Source organism: Onychostruthus taczanowskii, unplaced genomic scaffold, assembly GCF_017590055.1.
Source record: "Onychostruthus taczanowskii isolate IOZ18803 unplaced genomic scaffold, ASM1759005v1 scaffold18, whole genome shotgun sequence".
Taxonomy (NCBI): domain Eukaryota; kingdom Metazoa; phylum Chordata; class Aves; order Passeriformes; family Passeridae; genus Onychostruthus; species Onychostruthus taczanowskii.
In genome coordinates, this window is record NW_024499017.1 from 14,074,664 (window position 1) to 14,093,954 (window position 19,291).

At 56.0% G+C, this 19,291-nt stretch overlaps 1 protein-coding gene across 2 annotated transcripts; it reads right to left on the reverse strand.

The window, feature by feature from the left end:
• Nucleotides 1-546: 546 nt before the first annotated feature.
• On the reverse strand, nucleotides 547-18,999 carry DHX38 (DEAH-box helicase 38). Of its 2 annotated transcripts, none has more exons than XM_041400751.1 (26): nucleotides 18,463-18,999; nucleotides 18,111-18,298; nucleotides 17,853-17,954; nucleotides 17,277-17,442; nucleotides 17,069-17,187; nucleotides 16,882-16,958; nucleotides 16,641-16,796; nucleotides 15,864-16,025; nucleotides 15,671-15,778; nucleotides 14,695-14,807; nucleotides 14,455-14,592; nucleotides 14,050-14,236; nucleotides 13,778-13,963; nucleotides 13,462-13,602; nucleotides 13,163-13,273; nucleotides 12,974-13,090; nucleotides 12,635-12,742; nucleotides 12,418-12,530; nucleotides 11,725-11,933; nucleotides 11,485-11,639; nucleotides 11,250-11,405; nucleotides 11,040-11,174; nucleotides 10,836-10,961; nucleotides 10,365-10,460; nucleotides 10,041-10,221; nucleotides 547-569 (listed from the first exon to the last, which is right to left on the reverse strand). In XM_041400751.1, the coding sequence occupies exons 1-26, from the start codon at nucleotides 18,774-18,776 to the stop codon at nucleotides 562-564; spliced, it is 3,672 nt and encodes a 1,223-aa protein (XP_041256685.1). In that variant the 5' UTR covers nucleotides 18,777-18,999; the 3' UTR covers nucleotides 547-561. The 2 variants fall into 2 exon arrangements, with proteins under 2 accessions (XP_041256685.1, XP_041256684.1); XM_041400750.1 differs by lacking the exon at nucleotides 547-569 and adding an exon at nucleotides 9,746-9,979 and having other exon boundaries at nucleotides 10,100-10,221; nucleotides 18,463-18,998.
• Between the last annotated feature and the right edge of the window lie 292 nt (nucleotides 19,000-19,291).

Here is a 19,291-nt window from a genome sequence, read left to right on the forward strand (position 1 = left end):
TTATGAGGTGCTGCCGGTTCTTACATTGAAGGCATGATGAGAAATCATACTGCAGGCAACATGTATTTGCTAAACTTGGTACTATAATCTCCTTCAGTCTATTTTTTTCCAGCTTAAAAAGACTATCCACTTTTAACTCACATGGAAAATACTCTTTGTATTTTATCATCCTTGTTGGTCTTCTCTGAAACACTTCCAAATCTTTTTCTTGAGAGAGGCAGACAGAGCTGCATATAGAAATCACAGTGCAGCTTTCACTATGAATCTGTTCATTGGCAGAACTGTGATCTGCTCTCCATTATTTTCCTGATAATTGTTAACAGTCAAGTTTCCCTTTTGGGCTGTTCCTGGGCACCAAACAAACATTTCCACAGATCCATCGCTCCATCTTCATCTGATTTTATTCTAGCACAGCCCCAAGCCTAATTCCTGAGGAGGAACAGAGCTACAGCAGCTGAGACTGCAGTGAGATCTTGTGAGAAAGATGGTGCAAATGCTCCAGATCTTCAGCAAGGTTAGGACCACCTGGCTGTGTCATACCTTGGAGACTGGGGACAGCTGCTAAACATCTGAAAAAAAGAAGAAATTATATAAGGTCAGCAGACTGGGCCTCCTCCAGACAGATCTGTCCTTGAGTGTTTGCCCACCTGAGGGGCTGAGTAATGCTGTGGAATGCTGATGTAGCCAGATGAATCAGTGCTGGCATGAACTCCTATCCAAGAGCACAAATAGCATCATGTTCTTGTGATCCTTTGCATTTCCTTCCTGAAGATTCCTGGGTGAGCAGGAAGGGATTGGGCTGCCTGACCTCTGGTACCTACAGTCATGAAAATTTCCCCATTACTCTGAAATCAGTAACTTGTCTGACTAAGATAGCTTCAGACAGGCATTTGGCTGGGCTTGAAGACATCAAGAGATGGCAAATGCACAACATCCTCCCCTGGCAGTCAGTCCTTTCACATCACTCCTACTGTTTTGGGTGTTTTGGTTTTTTTTCTCTCATGACTGCTATGCCAACAGGGCTAATGAAGTTAATGAAGCTTTCTATGCAGCAGCAATATGGTCTCAACTCTGTTTCCCTTGGGTTTTATCCTTTGTCTTAGAATACTCCTTTCTTTTTGGCTAGAGGAAGGGAAGGGAAGGGAAGGGAAGGGAAGGGAAGGGAAGGGGAGGGAAGGGGGGACCCTCTCTCTCTGCTTCATATCTGTACCCCATTACCTCCTGCCCTTTGGAGGCTCTCCTGTGCTCCCCACCACCAGTGTCTCTTTCCATTTACCCAGCTCCCTCTGTGTTTTGTCTCCCCTCAGCCCCCTTGCTTTTTCTTGACCTCCCACACAGTGCTGCCATCACTGCTGGCTCGGAAGGAGGCCCCAGCACTGCTGATGTGGCTGTCCAGGGGTGCTGTCCCTCCTCGATCAACTTAGTGATTGTAATTGTGAGAACCATCAATGCCTCATGTCCTGTGACCAGACCCAAGCAGCACGGCTTTCCTTTCATTTGTTCCTTCAATTTTCCAGCAGAATTTCTACTTCCTGCTGATTTCCATTTCTTGGCTCCTTAGAGGAACACATGGCAGCTCCTACAGAGTTTGTGCATGCCCTTAACCCACAGAGTCACAAAACGGAGATGCAGTTGGCAGAAGCAGCAGTGGAAATGGTGCCGTGATGGTGTGAGCACACAGCAGCACCAGCGGCAGGCAGGAGGCAGCCCCAGGGACCGCTGCCCACCTGCAGGGTCGCTCCAGTGCCCATCTGCGCCTTCCTTCTGACCCTGGGGAAGTGTTTAAACACAAGCCGGCTAGCCCTGGGTGGCCTGTTCTGGCTGAGCTGCCAGGGCAGGACAAGGGGATGAGCCAGGTGAGCCGGTGTTTGGCCAGTGGGAATGTCAGAGGTTGGCTCCTGGGTGACTAGGCTGCGTGGGCCTCCTCATGCACCAACACTCCCCACTACGAGGTTTCATGGGAACATGTGGTAGCTAGAGGAATAGAGCAGAGGCAAAACTCTGATGTGCGCTCTGGGATGTGTCATGGCCTTTCAGCGTCCACTAGAAAGACAGCAGGGCAGAGCAGGTCCCGACCCATTATTGCTGCTGTGGCTGTTTCCCCCTTCTGTTTTTACACATCCAGTTTGTTCTCTCTCCCTTCCTTCTCCCTAGAGCTGCTGTGGGTTTTAATAAGTATTTTTCAAGTAGCTGGCTGAGACCCTCGCAAGGATAATGAGATCATTCGCACCGCAGAATGCAAAGCCCTGCAAGTCCCTGTTGCTGTCGCTCCCGGTGGAGTGTGTCCACACTGCCTGTATTTGTGTCCCTGTCCATCGTCCCGAACACAGCAGCACGCCCTGGCAGTACCGGATGGGACCGAGCCGGGGTACGGCTCCCTGCCAACACGAAGGGCCAAGAATTGTCACTGGAACCGCTCAGAAATAACCTTTAAGGCTTATTAAGATTCTATCGATGGAGACGTTGATCCCGCTTTCCCGTTCATGAATCCCATTCCCAGTTCAATACCTGCCAGCCCTCTGCCTGCCCGGGGTTGAGGCTGAGCTGCGGCCGGAGCACCGGGCAGACCCGGCACGGGCACTCCCGTCACCGGGCACCCTGCTCCGGGCAGCCCCCGGCCCGGCACTCCCTGCACCTGCTCCCCCGGCACGGGCACCCCCATCCCTGGGACAACCCCGCTCCGGGAACCTCGGCTCGGCAACGCCGGCCTGGGCACCCCCGGCCCAGGCAGCGGTCCTCGCCCCCCGCCACCCCCGACCGGGACGGCGGCAGAACAAAGGTGCTGGGGCGTGCTTGGGGCGTGCCCGGGGGGTGCTTGGTGGTACTCGGCAGGTGCCCAGGCGGTGCTCGGGGATGCTCGAGGGGCGCCCGGGAGAGGTTGCTCGGGGGATGGCCGGGGGGAGTGCCGGGGGATGCTCGAGGGGTGTCCTGGGGGTGCCCGGGAGCGCTCGAGGGTGCTCGGGGCGGAGCCGCCCTCACGGGCAGCGCCGCGCGGGCCGACAGCGACCCCTGCCGGGCGGGAACGGCACGGAGCGGAGCTTGTCAGCGCGCATGCGCAAGGCTTCCGCCGCAGCCCCCCGGCACCGCGGGCCCCCGCGGCACCCCCAGCTCCCCCTCAGCCCCGCTCCGGTCACCTCAGCCCCGCTCCGGTCGCCTCAGCTCCCCCTCAGCCCTGCTCGGGTCACCTCAGCCCCGCTCCGGTCACCTCAGCTCCCTCTCAACCCCCGCCCATCACTGCTACGAGGTGCCCAGAGCAGCCGCGGCTGCCGCATCCCTGGAAGTGACCAAGGCCAGGCTGGACGGGGCTTTTGGAGCACCCTGGAAGGTGGAACGTGTGCCTGCCCATGGCAGGGGGTGGAACATGAGCAGATGGGGAATCCTGGTTCAGGGCACCAGCAGGGCAGTGAAGACCTCATCAAAGGACCGGCATAGTGTCTGCTTTGGGGTCAAGGACTGATGGGCAGAGCTGGAAATGAGCCATCCAGACTTGGTTCCAAGTGGCCATGGATGGCCCACCCACAGTGTCCAACTTGCTCTGCCAAGGGGTAACCATTTCTCTGTGTGCTGAACTCCAGTTTCAGTTTGGTTTGTGTCATCTCACAGACATCAGACCGGGGTGCACTTCTGCCTGCTGATACAAGAGCCTCCTCCTGCTCTGTTCCCACTTTCCTCCTGCATTCTGATGTGTGACCAAACTACGCCTTGCTCTGCACTAAATCCCTCACAGACCACCACCTGAGTTGTGCAGTGCCCATGGCTCCTTCTGGAGCCTTTCCTAGAGCTCGATGGCCCCTCTGCACCATGAGCACTGGTAGCACACAGGTTCCCACTCCACGAAGGGCCATGCCACCACCGCAGCTGGACATGTGGCTGCACGAGCAGCCACCAGTGTGTCCCACACACTGCTGGGATGTGCCAGTGCAGCAGCTGCTGCATGAGCTGCTTGTGCATTCATGTAAGTACAAACAAGACCTTAAGTCATCTCTTCTTTGGCTCATCTGTGTGAAACAGGGATCACGGCACTTGTTTTGCAGAGGGGCCCTGCAGTTTGTTTCATGAATATCAAGTGGTTTGAGCTCCTGTGATGGAAGATACTGGAGATGGACAAAGGAGCACCAACAGCCTAAAGATGGTGGAGGCCCAAGCAGTGGTCTCACCCAGTTGCACTGTGTTTGCTAATTCAAGTGTGTAATCAGCACATACGGGCAACGTGTTGGCTTGGGCTGTGTCACACACAGCAGCTCAGAACACTCACTGTGAGCTCATGCTCCCCAGGAGGGGTGATTGGTGTCTGCGCAGCCACCAAGGACAGGCGATGTGCAGGGGAGGACAGAGCTGCTGGTGGCATGACCATGAGATGGGTGTCATGGACACACAGCCCTGGCACAGAGGACATGCAAACCTCCTTCCACCCCAGCCACTCTGCCCGCCAGCTCTCCTGAATGAAGTCCCAGCTTTGTTTTTCTGATTTCCATTTTGTATCCTAAAATATTCACTCCAAGTTCCGCTTGACAGACATGCCTAATCTAATCTCCATGTCTGCTTTCTAATTTTCGCAGCCAGGATAAAACAAATTGGCTGGCGTTAATTGCCTGTGTAGCGGCCTGGAGCTCTGAGCCGTGATTTACGAGCTCGGAGCAGGCGCTCTGCAACACATTTTTCTTAATTTATTTTTAATGAGTCTCTCAATTAATTTTCTTGGAAACATCTTAATGATGTTGGAGGCGGATGTTAATGAGGTTTGTAGCAGCACCTCATTTTGCATATTTTAACGTACTGAATGGCATGAAGCAAACTCCTGGTCCTAAAACAGAAAAAAACCTTAAGACTGGAGAGGACTTCTGGGCTGACATTGCTGCCCTGGCTTGAGGCTGAGGCACTGCATGGGCTAGCTGGTGACTTTAAACATCGTGAGACTGAAGCTGGTTGAGCCCACAGGGACGGCAGGACCCTGGCAGCAAGGAGGGGTCAGGGGCCAGGCTGGGTCATGGTTGGTGGCCAGACACTTCTTAACAGATGGAGTGAAAGCCTGGATACAGAACCTGTACACTGAGTCCCCTGTGCTGGCATGCCCCATGTTGCAGGCACCCCATTCCCTGCACACCCCCAGCCAGACCGTTTGGGCAGGAGCTCTCCAAGCTCAGGACTGGGCTGCCTGGGGCTGACGACTGCGGGGTGCTCTGGGGTGTCTCTGCCAGCCCGCAGGGTCACCGGTAATTGCTGATGCATGTGCCAGCAAGAGGCAGCAGCTGGATTGCCTTTGTTTTCTCCCAGCATGTCAGTCTTCATTAAACTGGAGGGGAATGAAAAAGGATTCACTTTTGTCCCAGCCTGAACATGGCAGCTGTTTAATTTCAATTAAGGTGGCACTGAAAAGAGTAGCATTACGGCAGTAATTAAAGTGAGACAACTCCCACCCCCAGGACTGTGCTCACCCAGCAGAGGGGCCAATTTTGACCCCTCCCTCCTCCCAGCACCAGCTGAGTATGGGCAGGCAGCTGTGGGTCAGGGCTGTGGGGCTGCCCCACACACTGACAAGGAGATGGAGCAGTGTTGAACCCTTCAAGGCAAGCGCTGCCTGCAGCTCAGCACGCTGTGGCTCACCTGTGGTACAGAGCAGCACTGCCTGTGGCACCATGTAACATGGCACAGCACAGCATACATGCTTTGTCCCATAAAGGCTCTGTGTGCTGTGGATGCTTTGTGCCCTGGCTATCGCTGCCTGAACAAGATTGAAGTCTGCAGGGAAATTTTATTTCCTCACAGTGGCAGAAACTGTGGCCAAATTCAGTTGTGTTCTGGAAGCCGGAGGTTCAGCAGCCCTGCTCACAGGACTGTTGGTCTGTGCCTGCTCCCATCACCCGTGACTGTGACCTGCTGGTGGTGCAGGTTGTCATGGCAACTGATGATTTCTGCTATGATACATCTGTGTTCACCTTCTGGGCCCAGTTCAGCCTTGGAAATTTCCAGTTAAAGCACTTACCTGTGAAAGTGCACTGAGCGTTGGCAAGGGAGCACACACAGCCCAGGGAGTCCCATGTCAGCAGCACAGGCCAGCAGCAGGTCTGTGCTCACACCATCACTGGCACCAAGACCTGTGTCACTGATCCGATTATCCGGGCACTGTGGGGTGGCCCCAGGCAGGCGGGACAACCAGACATGCACCCTCAGCCTTTCCTGTCCACACTCAGCCTCCCCAGGGGCCTGTGGCCCATGGCCCTGCCAGGATGTGCCCCTGCAGCAGGTCCCCCCAGCCCTGTCCCTGAGCACTGCCATCCCTACTGTCACCTGGCCCTGGCCACAGACTGAGTATGGCCTGAGGACAGTGCATGGCAGCATGAGGGTGGCAAGGCCCTGCCCGGACACAGGGGCACTGCCATGTCCTGGAGCAGTTCTGAGGATGATTCTCAGGACCTGGTGACCTCACAGTGGCAGATGAACTAGTGTCCCACAGCATGCCAGGGACACAAGATGGTGAGGAGTATGGCACAGGAAGGCTGTGGTGAGGACTGTGGGCATCAGTAGGACCAGGTGCTGCTGAGAGCCACAGCCCCACACAGCTCTGCTGCCCTGCCTTTCCAGGAGCCCCAGGCTAGGCTTCTCCTGCTGGCAGCAGGTGCTCCTCAGACAGGGAGTGGCAGTGCCAATACCATGGGAGGGTGGAGCTGCCCCAGGCAGGGCTGAGTGACATCCGTGGGACTAAGAGTTGTCTGGGTCTGCAGGAAAGGTTATGGTCCTTCCAACAGTGAGAGAGTGGCCAAAATTTGGCACATCCAGGGAGGTTCCTGCATCTCAGGATCAGCCTGAAGGCTCCTGTAGAGATCTACCAGGGGCAAAGGAAACAACACCAGAGCTGACCAGCTCCATCCAGCAGCTTCAGCAGGAGACAGAGGCCTGGCAGCCCAAGGTGAGCAGTGCCAACCATATGGTTGCATAGCCACAGACTGGTGGCCAGGTGGTACAGGAAGCCCTGACCAGCCCTTGCCTGCAGCACCAGACACCTCTTCCCCAGGGCTGGGGAGAGCACAAGGGCTCAGGGGAATCCAGTCCTGCTGTGGCTGCACTGGTACCACTGCCACCATTTCCCACAGTGGCACAGTTCACGGCAGTGTGGAGGGCCAGTGGTGTCAGGGGCTTGGTTATTTGTGACCCCAAAGGAACTGTCAGAACATGCACACACATGGGGCAGTGCTACCTGGTGGGGAAGGGCTGCACCCACCCGTTGGCAACATGGCCATTGCTGCAGTGCACAATACCAGGACTGCCAGCGTTCTCCAGCCCCAGTGCCTGCCCAGACAGCAGCTACAAGATGGGCTGGCTACAGTGGTGAGCTGGACAGGTGCTGCTCATGCCATGTCCTAGGTCCAAAGGCAAGCACTGGCACTGGAGCCACAGCACGGGGAGGCCAGAGCATGCCAGGACACACAGCAAGAAGATCTGGACCCAGCTGAGGTGCTAGCCACAATACAGGCATTGCAGCTGGACCTGGACTTCTGCAGAGGCACAAACCACAAACAACTGGTCCAGCTGCAGGAGCAGGAGTGTGCAGTGGAGCAGGAGCACCAGGACTTGGTCATTCTGATGCAGGAGTTCCAGGCACTGATGGGCAAGGTACCAGTGCTGGCCACAGCGGCCACAGACCAAGCTGCATGTGTCCCCCACTGCCACTCCACCACAGGCTAGACACCGTGCCTGCCCCACAGCCTGTGCCAACACCTGGTGACCCCCCAGGGGAGGGTAGAGAACATCCTGCCAACCACACGTGGCTCTAGCACCACCTGTACAGAGCAGCCTAGCCACAAGGCAAGCCTGGCTGGCACAGCCCAGTCCACCCAGCTGAGCAGAGCTGGAAGAATGCAGACCCTAACAGCCCCACTGACACCCTGGGCACTGTCCCAGGGCTGGTGGCACTGCTGCAGCCCACAACCTTGTCAGTGAGCTGGGATCACCGCGCTCCCCGTGTCAGGGACCAGAGATGGCTTTCTAGGGCTGCTGGGTGTCCAACAGGTACTGCCACAAGGGCACTGTGGGGACTGCACAGAGATCAGAGGGCCAGAAGTCAGCAGCCTTCCTGCCTCCCACCTGGTGCAGGCCACATTCCTCTGTCACAGGCCCTGCCCAACAGGGCATTGCCCATGGGTTGTCCCAAAAAGGCTCCTTCTGCAGCCTCAGCTCTACACAACATGGGCACAGGGTGATCCCACACCCTGCTGGGTACTCACAGGTCAGTGATGCACCCCTCCACCTGAAGGACCAGGCAGTGCAGACAGAGGTCACCTCCTACTTGGCAGGCCAGAGTTATTTTGACACCAGCCATGATATCCCACAGGAGAGCAGAGAGCTGCTCAAGCAGGTCGGTGTCAGCAGCCCCCCCCACCACTACACCAAGCCTAGGGGCAAGGGGGGCACACCCAGGGGGACACAGGAGCCATGACAACCACACTGACCCTTGCTCCCCTTCCCCCAGAAACCCCGGGACAGGGTGGGAGGCAACAATGCCAGCCTGTCCCCACCACCTCACACAGCTGGGCACCAGCCAGCTCTGAGCATCCTGCAGCTCACAGAGGGCAGCTGTGCTTGTGCTCAGGGCAGGGCACACAGCACAAGGCCAGCAGAGGCACTGCCTTCTCAGCAGCTGGGGGCACAGGAGCAGAGTCAAGCCCTGCAGTACAGCCCAGCCCGGCTGCAGGAGCAGCTGGCAGCCACCCAGGCCCAGGAGCAACAGAGTCTGCAGCAGCTCAGCAGAACCAACGAGGCCATCCAAGGCCTACACAGAAAAGTGGCAGAGTTGCAGCAACAGGTGAGGGCAAGGTAGGGCAGGACAGGGATGCAGCCTCTCCTCCAGGAGAGGCTCAGCCATGGCCAACCACCCTACCTGCCCCACAGCTTTGCTGGCAGGTGCAGGACATGGAGAACCTCCAGGCAGAGCTGGCCCAAGCTCGGCAAGAGAGCACCAAGCAGGCAGAAAAGATTGCAGCCTACAAGACACACAGGCAGCGGCTTCAGCGGGAGCTGAGGAGGATGCAGACCTTCAAGGAGCAGAGCAAACAGGAGGTAAGGATGTCTCAAGTCTTCCTGTGAAAGACCAGGAGTCTGTGTGTCTCACTGTGTCTCTCACTGTGCCATGGGCAGACCTACTCCCTCCAGGAGAGGCTGCAGGAGCTGAGCAGCCTAGTCCAACACTGGCAGCAGCTACACCTGGACAGTGAGCAAGCTCTGGCTCTGAGAGAAGAGGAGCTGGTTGTCTGCAAGGTGGAGCTGGCTTTCCTTAAGGAAGAGCTCAGCAAGGTGACAGAGCAGGTGCAGGATACAAAGAGGCATTCAAGACACACTAGGTAGGATGCAGGAGGAGAACCCATACCTAATGTTCAGAACACCTGAGCAGCCCAAGTGTGAGCAGCTCAAAAAGTGAGCAGAATTCTGGCACAGCCTGGCCTGAAACAGGGCTGGGCCAATGGTCCCAGCTGCGCAGGGACAGCTGGGCAGCAGCTGCCTGTCCAGGGCATGAGCTGTGAGAGAACTGCCTTTGCAGGGGTATGGGCCAGGCTCGAAACAGGGACAGCCTGTATTTGTCCTCCAGGTCACTTGAATTTTGTGCCCTGTTCCAGGTTGTACAGGGCAACAACCTGACAGCACTGGCCCTGCATGATTCTGCAGAGCTACCTCCACCAGGAGGTAGAGCTACCAGAGCTCTTTTCCGGGACAAGAAGCAGTGCAAAACAAAGCAAGGACCAGACTGACAACCTTTAAACAAATAAAATTCTTTCTGTTCTGTAATAAAATTAGAGCCAAGCACCAAAGCCTTCCAGGGCCACAAGCTGTAGAGACCTCAGAATACACTGATTAGAATGGGTGGGCACCACCTTAAGCCTCAAAGCAACAGGCTGTGCCTTCTTAGAGACCAAAGCGGGCTGGGGTGCGTCGTGGCGTCAGGGCCTCCCCCTGCTCCTTTCGCCCAGGGGTATAGATTTTAGTAGATCTGTCAAAGAGGACAAGGGCAATTAATGGAAAATGCAACCTTTTCCTGCACCAGAACTCACACAGGGAAGCTGGGATCCTCCACACAGGCAAGCCATGGGCAGGCAGGGCTATCACACACCTTGCACTGCCCAGCGGGTTACGGCGCTCCTGCTCCTCCCGGCGGGCACGCAGCTGCTCCTCTGCCAAAGCCATTTCCTCCTCCATGGCAGACACCTCCTCCTTGGCACGGCGACGGTTCTCCTGGAGCAAGAAGCAGAAGGTCAGGGAGAGCAGACTCCCTGGAGGCCCACAAGCTTGCTCCCTTCATGTCAAAACACACACATACAGCAGCAGAATGCAGGACGGCCTGCAGTTTGCCAGCTCATCCAGGATAGAATACTTACCTGGCGTGACTTGCCAGCATGTTTGATACTGTAGAACATAGGGCCCAGCTCTGCCAGCCACTCACCGTCCACAGCAGTGACACACTGCATGTACTCCTACAGGGACAAAAAGACCAGAACAGCAGGATGGCATCCTTGGGGCCTGGGCACTATTCCCAGAGCCATAGCTGTTCCCTTCCTCCCTCAATTGCTGATGGCACTTCTCAGACCATTCCCCTTCCAGACAATTCCTCCTGGCCTCAGAAGCTGCTACAGGCTGGATTTCACCACAAGGAGGATCAAACATATCCCACAGAAGCCAGAGAAAAATAATGGGGGAAGGGACAAACAGATGCCACAAACATGTCTAATTGGTATAGATGGAAAAGGCTGATATCTGCCACTCAGACGGATCTCAGTCTCACAGCAAAGCCCTCCCATCTCCCCTGGAGCATTCATCACCCTTCCTGCTAGCCCTCAGCTCAAGCTCACCTTGGTAGTCATAACCAATTCATGGTACACAATGTAGTCTGGTGTGTAGCCCATGCCAAACAGAGAGCTCGTGGGGTGCAGGTGGCAGGGCATGCCTGTGCGGATGTTCACATACTCCCCAATGCCCTGCAAAGACAAGTGTGCTTAGTCCACCTGTTCCCAGGCAGGGCCTTGCAGCTCCCAGGCAGCTAAGACACCTCTCACCTTCAGCTTTGCAGCCTGATGGAAATATGCAGCACAGATGCACTTCCTGACAACATCCCAGTCTGTACCACAGGATGCCAGGCTCATTCGCTGCTGCACCATAATGTCCTTGAGCTGGGCACGCACCTCCCGCACCTGCAAAGGTGTGTGCTGGTCAGATCCCTCTTCTGCATAGGGCTGTCTCCCCCAGCCTTACAGCCACAGCCTCACCTTCCGCATGGCCTTGGCATGGATGAAGTGCTGATTGCACCACAGGGTAGAATAGCTGTTGTTTTTCCACTGAAGGTAAACATTCAGGTAAGTCAAGTGATCGCTCTCTGGAACAGCAAATTTCTCCCGCACTTGGTCACTCTCCTCCTCTCGGCCCTGAAGGGTAAGCAAAGAAAATGGGTTAGTCAAAGGGCAGGGAAGAGGCCTGAGCTGCTGGAACAGCAGCATCTCATACCTTAGGCCGGTAAAAGATGGCAGGCACAGACAACATGGAGACTACAAGCAAGATCTCAGAGCTGCAACCCATGTCACAGGAGACAATAAGCATTTTGGAGAGTGCAGGGTCCAGTGGAAACTCCACCATGAGGCGTCCTGTAGAGGTCAGACCACCTGTAGGAACAGAACAGGGATAACTGATCAGCAGCTGGGCAGGCCCCAGTTCCATGGGCTGGCCTCCTACCCCAGCTGCCAATACCTGTGTTATCCAGGGCCCCCAGGATCCACAGCTGGTACATGGAGTTCAGCATATTGTCTTCAGGGGGTGGATCCATGAAATGGAACTGCAGCAGGTCTTGCACACCCAGGGACTTGAGCAAGAGCACTACATTGGCGAGGTTGGTGCGCTGGATCTCAGGCACCGTGGTCGTCAGCAGCTCATTCTTGTAGGCACTCTGGGTGTAGAGCCTGGGAAAAGATGCCAAGAGCACACTCCTTACAGACTTGCCAGCCTCTGCCCAGCCCGGCCCAGTGTGGCACAGGGCAGCAACCCTGCACCCAACAGCAGGACCCTGGGAGGCACTAGTAGTCCAGCCAAAGTGGGGTCTCCCCGGCACATTGGGGTGTTTGGGCTGCAGCACAGCACATGACCAAGCACAGCCCTTCCCTGGTCTCACAGCACAGCCTGAGAAAGGCCTTTGGCTTGGTTCTTATCCCAATAGCATCCAGGGCAGACCAGCTACAAGTGAAGATGAGCACATGAAGAAAGTGGAGCACATCCTTTTCTCTTCTTTCGACTGGGTCCAAAGAAGGCCTTCAGGCCTGCCTATAGCCCACACTCGCCTCCCCGCAAAGTTCAAGATAATGAACAGCTCCAGTGAGAAAAAGATACACATAACCTGATGCCAAGCTGAGGATACAACAGGAGCGGGAACAACAGTGACATGCCTACCTGAAACAGTGGCCTGGGCCTGTCCGGCCAGCTCGGCCGGCCCTCTGATTGGCATTAGCCTGACTGATGGGGTAGATCTGCAGCGCATCCATGCCTATTCGGGGGTTGAAAACCTTCAGGGCACAAGAAAGTCAGACAGAAGTAAGAGGAAGGCTGGATTGTGACCTTAGAACTCCCTCAACCTATGCCAGAAACCAAAGAGAAAACCCTGGCTCACCTTCAATTTGCAGTAGCCAGAGTCAATCACAAACATGATACCATCTACTGTCAGTGAGGTCTCTGCAATGTTAGTGGCAACGATGCACTTCCTGACCCCATCAGGAGCCTGCAAGCACACTGCACGTCAGTCACACCCCTGGGCATGGCTCTGCTCCACTGAGGAGGAGTGCAGAGTGGCAGATGGACAGGGCTGACTCTTGGGAAGTGGGGAGGGGTACATGCTTTCACCCTCCACATGCAATACCAAGGTATATCTACACCTCTCGCTCTTGCTCTGTACTGTCTCCTGCTCCAGTTTTCCCTGTCCCCACCCTAATCACAAAGCACACGTCAGCACCTTCTGGAAGATCTTGGCCTGCAAGTCCGAGGGCAGCTGAGAGTAGATTGGCAGTACAGCAAGAGCGGGTGCCTTCTCCAGCTCCTCAAGGTGCTCCACAATCTGCTCTGAGGTCACCTAGACACACAGAGGGCTGAAAACAACAGGCTGAAACAAGGGGGTAGGACAGTGCCTGTCCTTGCAACTCACCTCGATATCCTCCTGGCCAGGCATGAAGACGAGGATGTCTCCAGGAGCACCAGACAAGTGGACCTGCAAGGCTTGTTTCACTGCAGCCTCCACATAATCCTCCTGTGGGGTCTGAACAGCACAGCCCAGGTTAATCTGGAAAAATATCCTTACCTGCCCTGTCCTACGTGCAAGACTGTAGCACACCACAGCCACTCCTCCCCTGTCCTGGGTGGCATCTGTTCTCTGTCCCCCTCAGAGTACAGCACAGCTAGGTCACAATCCTGCCAACAGCATTTCCATCACAGAAGTAACTATACCTTGCTGAAAAGAATATCCACAGGAAAAGTGCGCCCAGGAATGTGGAAAATGGGAACGTTCCCAAAGAAGGAGGCAAACTTATCTGCATCCATGGTGGCTGAAGTAACAACAAGCTTCAGATCCGAGCGTCGGGCGACCACCTAGGAAGCAGATGAAAGGAACAACACGGAAGGCACATTTATGCATGGCTGTAGGCTGTTTCCATTCTTATTGAGACAATGGCACAGGACAGAGCTTCTGTGGAACACCAGAGGCACTGGCTGTGCATGCCAGGGAACACTGTGCTGCTGTCCTCTAGCCCAGGCTCACACACACCTCCCGAAGCAGCCCGAACAGCACATCAGTGTTGAGCGAGCGCTCATGTGCCTCGTCCATGATGATTGCGCTGTAGTTGTCCAGGTCAGCCTCCCGCAGCGACTCACGGAGCAGGATCCCATCTGTCATGTACTTGATCACTGTGCTCTCAGACGTGCAGTCCTCAAAGCGGATGGCATAGCCTACCTGGCAGCGTGGAGATACCAGAAGTCTTCCAACAGTCCCACGCACCCTCTCACTGGGTGGCACCCCTGACCCCCTACCAGACTCACCTCCTCCCCCAGGCGCACCCCCATCTCCTCGCTGACCCGCTTGGCCACCGACATGGCAGCCACTCTGCGGGGCTGTGTGCAGCCGATCATGCCATAATCGGTGTAGCCATCCTCATGGAGATACTGTGTCAGCTGAGTTGTCTTCCCACTCCCTGTCTCCCCTACCACGATCACAATGCTGTTGTCTCTGAGGAAAAGGAAAAGGTATTTCTTCATACACCTTCAAAAAAGGGCTTTTGTGTTCTCTGTCTAAGCATCATCCTACTCAGGTGGGAGAGCTGAGCAAACACAAAGCAATGTGTTTTGTTTCCTGAGAGTACAGCTTCCCAGTGGTCATGATTCTACAATTCCTCAACTGAGCTCCCAAACGTAGGCCAATGCCCCAGGGATACCCTGGAGCCATACCTGAGGATAGAGAGCAGCTCCTGCTGTACAGCAAAGATGGGTAGGTATTGCCTCTGCTCCAGGATCGATTTCTTCTTGGCAAACTCACTGCTGGCTTCACTTTTTTCTTTCATGTGTTCAGCAAACTTCTGCTCTGTTCTAAAGAAAAACCACAAGTCCTGAAACTGCCTCTCCACACACTTTGCTATGCCCATAGCTGCTACTACCAGCTGAGCAGGGTAATTCAGAGCAAGCCCCTACTTGTAATCCACTTTGCCATCTTCTGTGACCATCTCATCCTTCTCTTCCTCTTTCTTGATCCCCATAATGTCTCCCAGTTTGGTGCCTGCCAGCTCCCAGTGCTTGTGCTGAGCCTGGAAGGAGAGAGAACAGCATAACTTTGCCACAGCAAGCACAGACAAAATTCTTCCCCAGTTCTACTCCTAAGACTAAGAATTGGATATTAGTACCCCAGCTCCTCAATGCAGAATGCATACTCCACTCCTACATCAGGTTCCCCTCATGAACTGAAGTAGAATTTTAAGGCACTGAGACGGATACAGAGACTTCAGGCAAAGGATTACCAACTGCCTCCTAAGAAAATAGCTCCAGCTGCTGACCCTTCCATTAAATTTGAATTTAAACCTATACAGATGTGAACCAGAGATAATTTTCCCAACCTCGCCAAGTGCTCGCAGGCTTTTCTCCCACCTCTGCTATCAGTTTTGCTACCACCACCATTCCACTCATAGTATAAGTAGGTCAAACCCAGCCCAGTTTCAATGTACAAGGAACACACCTGTACTTTCCCCATAACTATTATGTGAGCTTTAGAAAAAGTCCCTTGAAAACACCCCCAAAAACTAATCTGCTACCTTACCCCACACTTCTCCTTGCAACTCTTCTGAGACCTGACAAGGTAAATCCTGCTGCCATACTGCCTGCTGACAGTCCCTAAGCTACCGGGCATTCTTCCAAATGCTTCCTTCTCCCATAATCCAAATGTTCAAAGGCACAGTGATTCATGTCCCAAGGCAGCGCACAAGAAAATCACACCACAGCAGTGTGGTATGAGGCAGTGCAGTAAGCTGGGCTGCCAGGATGTCCCAGGTCACAAAAATATGAACCCCTTACTATCACTGCTGCCAAAGCCTGAATGCTGCAGAGTCCAAACAAGGCTCTGGGGAACCACATAACATGTACAGTGGGCAGTAAGCCCACAAGGGCTGCAGCATACCCTCTTACGCTCCTTTTGCTCCCTGTGCTTGCGCACCAGCTGGCTGCCTTTCCGAGCTATGATGGCCAAATCCGAGGTGGCATCCTTCACAGGGATGACTGGCTCTGGCTGCAGGGAAAAGGCACTGCTTTACTAAAAATGCCTCACGTGTATGGAGCTCCCTGCTATCAGTGCCTTCAGCCACAGTCTCTACCTGCTTGGTGAAGACAATCCTTCCATCTAAGAAAGGAGGCACTAGATTGTGCACCAACAGATGCACTTTAGCAGAGTTATCCTCCTCAAAATCTTCGTCCACCTCAATCCGATGGACCACACCACTGGTCAGCATGCGATTTGTCTCCCAGCGCTCATTATCCTGCAGGAAACAACGTATCAGAAACACAATGAAGCCTCACAGAAAGTCACAGAGATCACACTAGGACACCAAGCTTGGGCCTGGGCTCTGCACTGGCAACAGGATGGTTCAAACCTAGTGAGCCTGAAAGGAAGCACAAGGGAAGGAACAGTAATTGGAAGCAGTAGAGCACAGGAAACTGCCCACATGAAGCGCATGTTCAACAGGACTATTTCCAAGGAAATGCAGGGTAGACATTGCCTGCAAGGCAGCCAGAATACATCAGGAAGCCTGGACACAATCCTGCTCATGTAAAGAGAGCAGCTGTCCCAGCATCCACTGGGCCAACAGCAGACAGCCCCAGTAATGTACCTCGCACTTAGAACAGCAGGAGCGTGGTCCTCTGCTGCCCTGGACACTGCAATCCACCAGCCATTCCAACTGGAAATTCTGCCCATGCAGGAGTTGCAGTGCTGGGTTTTCCAGGGGAACTCAACCAGTTTCCCTGTGAGCACTCCTTCAGCCTGGCCCAAGAGTGTCCTGCTCCGCCCGAGAGCAAGGGCTCAACAAGTGGATCTCTTAAGAGGCAGCAAACCCCATGTGTTCAGAGCAGCCACCCCTGCATCTTGGCCTTACCTCATTGATCTGCCGCCGCTGTGCCGAGATCCGTTTCTGCCTCTGCTTGTGCAAGTGCTGCTCACGCTTCTTCACATATTCCTCAGAGGAGTAAGCCAAAGGGTTGTGAAACTCATCGTAGCCCTCATCCATCATGTACCAGTCCCGGTCAGCTTGCTGGGAAGGGAGAGGCGCAGCACTGAGTTCTGCCCATGCCCACCCAGAGGCGGGTGGCCCCAGCCCCCGGCCGTCCCAGACTCACCCGCTGGTCATCCTCCCACTGCTGCCGCTCCTCTTCCGTCTCAAAGGCGATGCCCTCCTCCCCTTCCGTGCGCCGCCCTGGGGTGAGCCAGAGAGTCCAGAACGTTCCCAGGGAAACCCCAACTCTGTGCCACAGGAAAGGGTATTCCACACTGCCCACCCCGGGCAGCTCAGCCCAGATTCCTCACCTCTCCCTCGGGACAGGCGTGGCGTGGCTCCCAGGTGCCTCCGGTCATCGGCCCATTCATTGTACTTGTACGATGGGGTCGGCAGCGGCGTCTTATCAGAGTAGCGGCTCCTCACAGACCTGGAAACGCAGCAGATGGGGGGAACTGGCACCCACAGCCAGACCCTTCGCAGCTCCACAGCTCACGGCACAGCCTCGGGCGCTGGTACCTGTCCCGCTCGCGCCGCTCCGTGTCCCGCAGCGATGACGGCCGGTGGCTGCGCTCCGAGTCTCTGTAGGAAGGCGTGGGAGACGGAGACTCCCACTGGGAGCGATGGGCACTGCTGTAGCCACCATCATCTTCCTCCCAGCTGGAGCGAGACGGTGTGGCTGCATCTGGTAGAAGAGATGGGGTTTGACAGCTGTTGTTCAAGCAGCAGCCCTGGGCACCTGGACCTAACATCTTTTAAGAAAGGAGCATGGAGAGAGAGTACCCACTGGCCTTCTCTCTAGGAGAAGGGGCTGACCTACTGATTCCAAGGAATTTCAAAAGATCATATTTCTATCACACAGGCCCAGAACAGACCCCACCGTGCCGAGATCTGCCAGAGTTTCAAACGTGCACAGCTGGCACGTTGCTCCCAGATGCAAGTTGAGCTGGGAGTTTTATGCTTGCCTTAACCACAAACATCACAAGGTACGAACTTTTGTACCACCCCTGTCCTGCAAAAACAGCAGGAGGCATAAAAAAATCCAAGCCTCTCCCTGTTAGGTCTCACACGAGCTTCAGCGGGTCCCACTCCCACCTTTGGGCCGATGTCGAGGGCTCTCAGGTTCACCCCTCCTGCCACTCCGCTCTGATGAGCCATCCCTCTCTGATCTGCTGTGATGACTCCTGTCCCGCTCCTCTGCAAAAACAAAATAGCATCACGTGCCTATTGCACAAACAGGCTTCCCAAGTCTGCTATAAAAATCACCACAAACATTAGTAAAGACTACAAACAGGGCAAAGGACAAGCCCAGACCCGAACCAAGAAGCACCACAAAGATGTCTGAGCAATTACCACGGTCTCGTTTTCGATCGTGGTCCCGATCCCTATTGCGTTCCTTCTTCCGGTCCTTCTCCTCCTTGGAGGAGGCAAAGACTCCGTGTTCCCGACGCTCCCTCTCCCGCTGCCGGCTGCGTTCCAAAAACTCCTCGCTTACACCCCCTGTGTAGGAAGGCGTCTCCACGTGCACAGAGCGGTAATGTCTGGACAGGCAGAGCAGAGGAGAAACGCTCAGAAGTGCAGAGCAACAGCCGCGGTGTTAGCCTGTGCCACAAGGCCCCGCAGCCCCCGCAGCCCCGCCGGTCACCGCCTGCGCCCACCCTGCGCTCCCTCAGCGCCGGCACCGGGAGCGCCCCGCAAGCGCCACCTGTTCCTGCGAGCTCTGCGGCTGCTCCGGTTGGCCTCGTCCTCTTCCTCTTCCTCGGCGCTGCCCGCCTCCTCATGAGCCTCTTCCCAGTCCTTATAGGATGCGACACGGGATCGCTTCCCCCCGGCCGCCTCCTCCTGGCGCTCCCGCCGCTTCTGCGCCGCCAGCACGTCCAGTCCCAGCAGGGAGACGCGCGGGGCGGGTGCCTTAAAGACGTGCTGCTCGGCGCCCCGCGCCCGCAGGAGCAGCCCGCCCGCCTCGCCGCTCGCGGCTGTCCCCGACAGCCGGTGCAGGGACTCCTCGCTCGCCTCCATCGCGGCCGCAGCGCTGCAAGAGCCCCGCCGGTCCCTCAACGAGCGTAACCCGGCTCCCGGAGCGCCGCCATAGCCGCCCCACAGTGCTCGGCGGGAGGAGCCGCTCTAGCCAAGCGCACCATAGACACGGTGGCCAGAGCCTATGGGAGAGCCGCCACCATAGAGTCCCAACGTCGCCAGATAGGCCGCGCTCCCTGCCGGGGCGGACTTCCGGCGGACGCCACCTCCCCATGGTCACGTGGGCGTGGGGCGGAGTCCCGGGCGGATGGGACCCGCGGGGACAGCGGGACAGAGACAGCGGGACAGACAGCGGGACAGCGGGACAGGGACAGCGGGACAGGGACAGCGGGACAGACAGCGGGACAGAGACAGCGGGACAGCGGGACAGACAGCGGGACAGAGACAGCGGGACAGCGGGACAGACAGCGGGACAGAGACAGCGGGACAGCGGGACAGACAGCGGGACAGGGACAGCGGGACGGCGCCGGGCGCAGAGAGCCTGCACGGACGGGGAA

Bases quoted from the DNA above. Each gene is read 5' to 3' on its own strand.
- DHX38 (XM_041400750.1), bottom strand. From the start codon at position 18,776: ATGGAGGCGAGCGAGGAGTCCCTGCACCGGCTGTCGGGGACAGCCGCG. The intron at 16,026-16,640 runs GTAAGGCCAAGA...TGTTTCCTGCAG, and splicing joins AGCGGCGGCAGATCAATGAG to GATAATGAGCGCTGGGAGAC. The intron at 10,222-10,364 runs GTAAGTATTCTA...TTCTTGCTCCAG, and splicing joins ATGCTGGCAAGTCACGCCAG to GAGAACCGTCGCCGTGCCAA.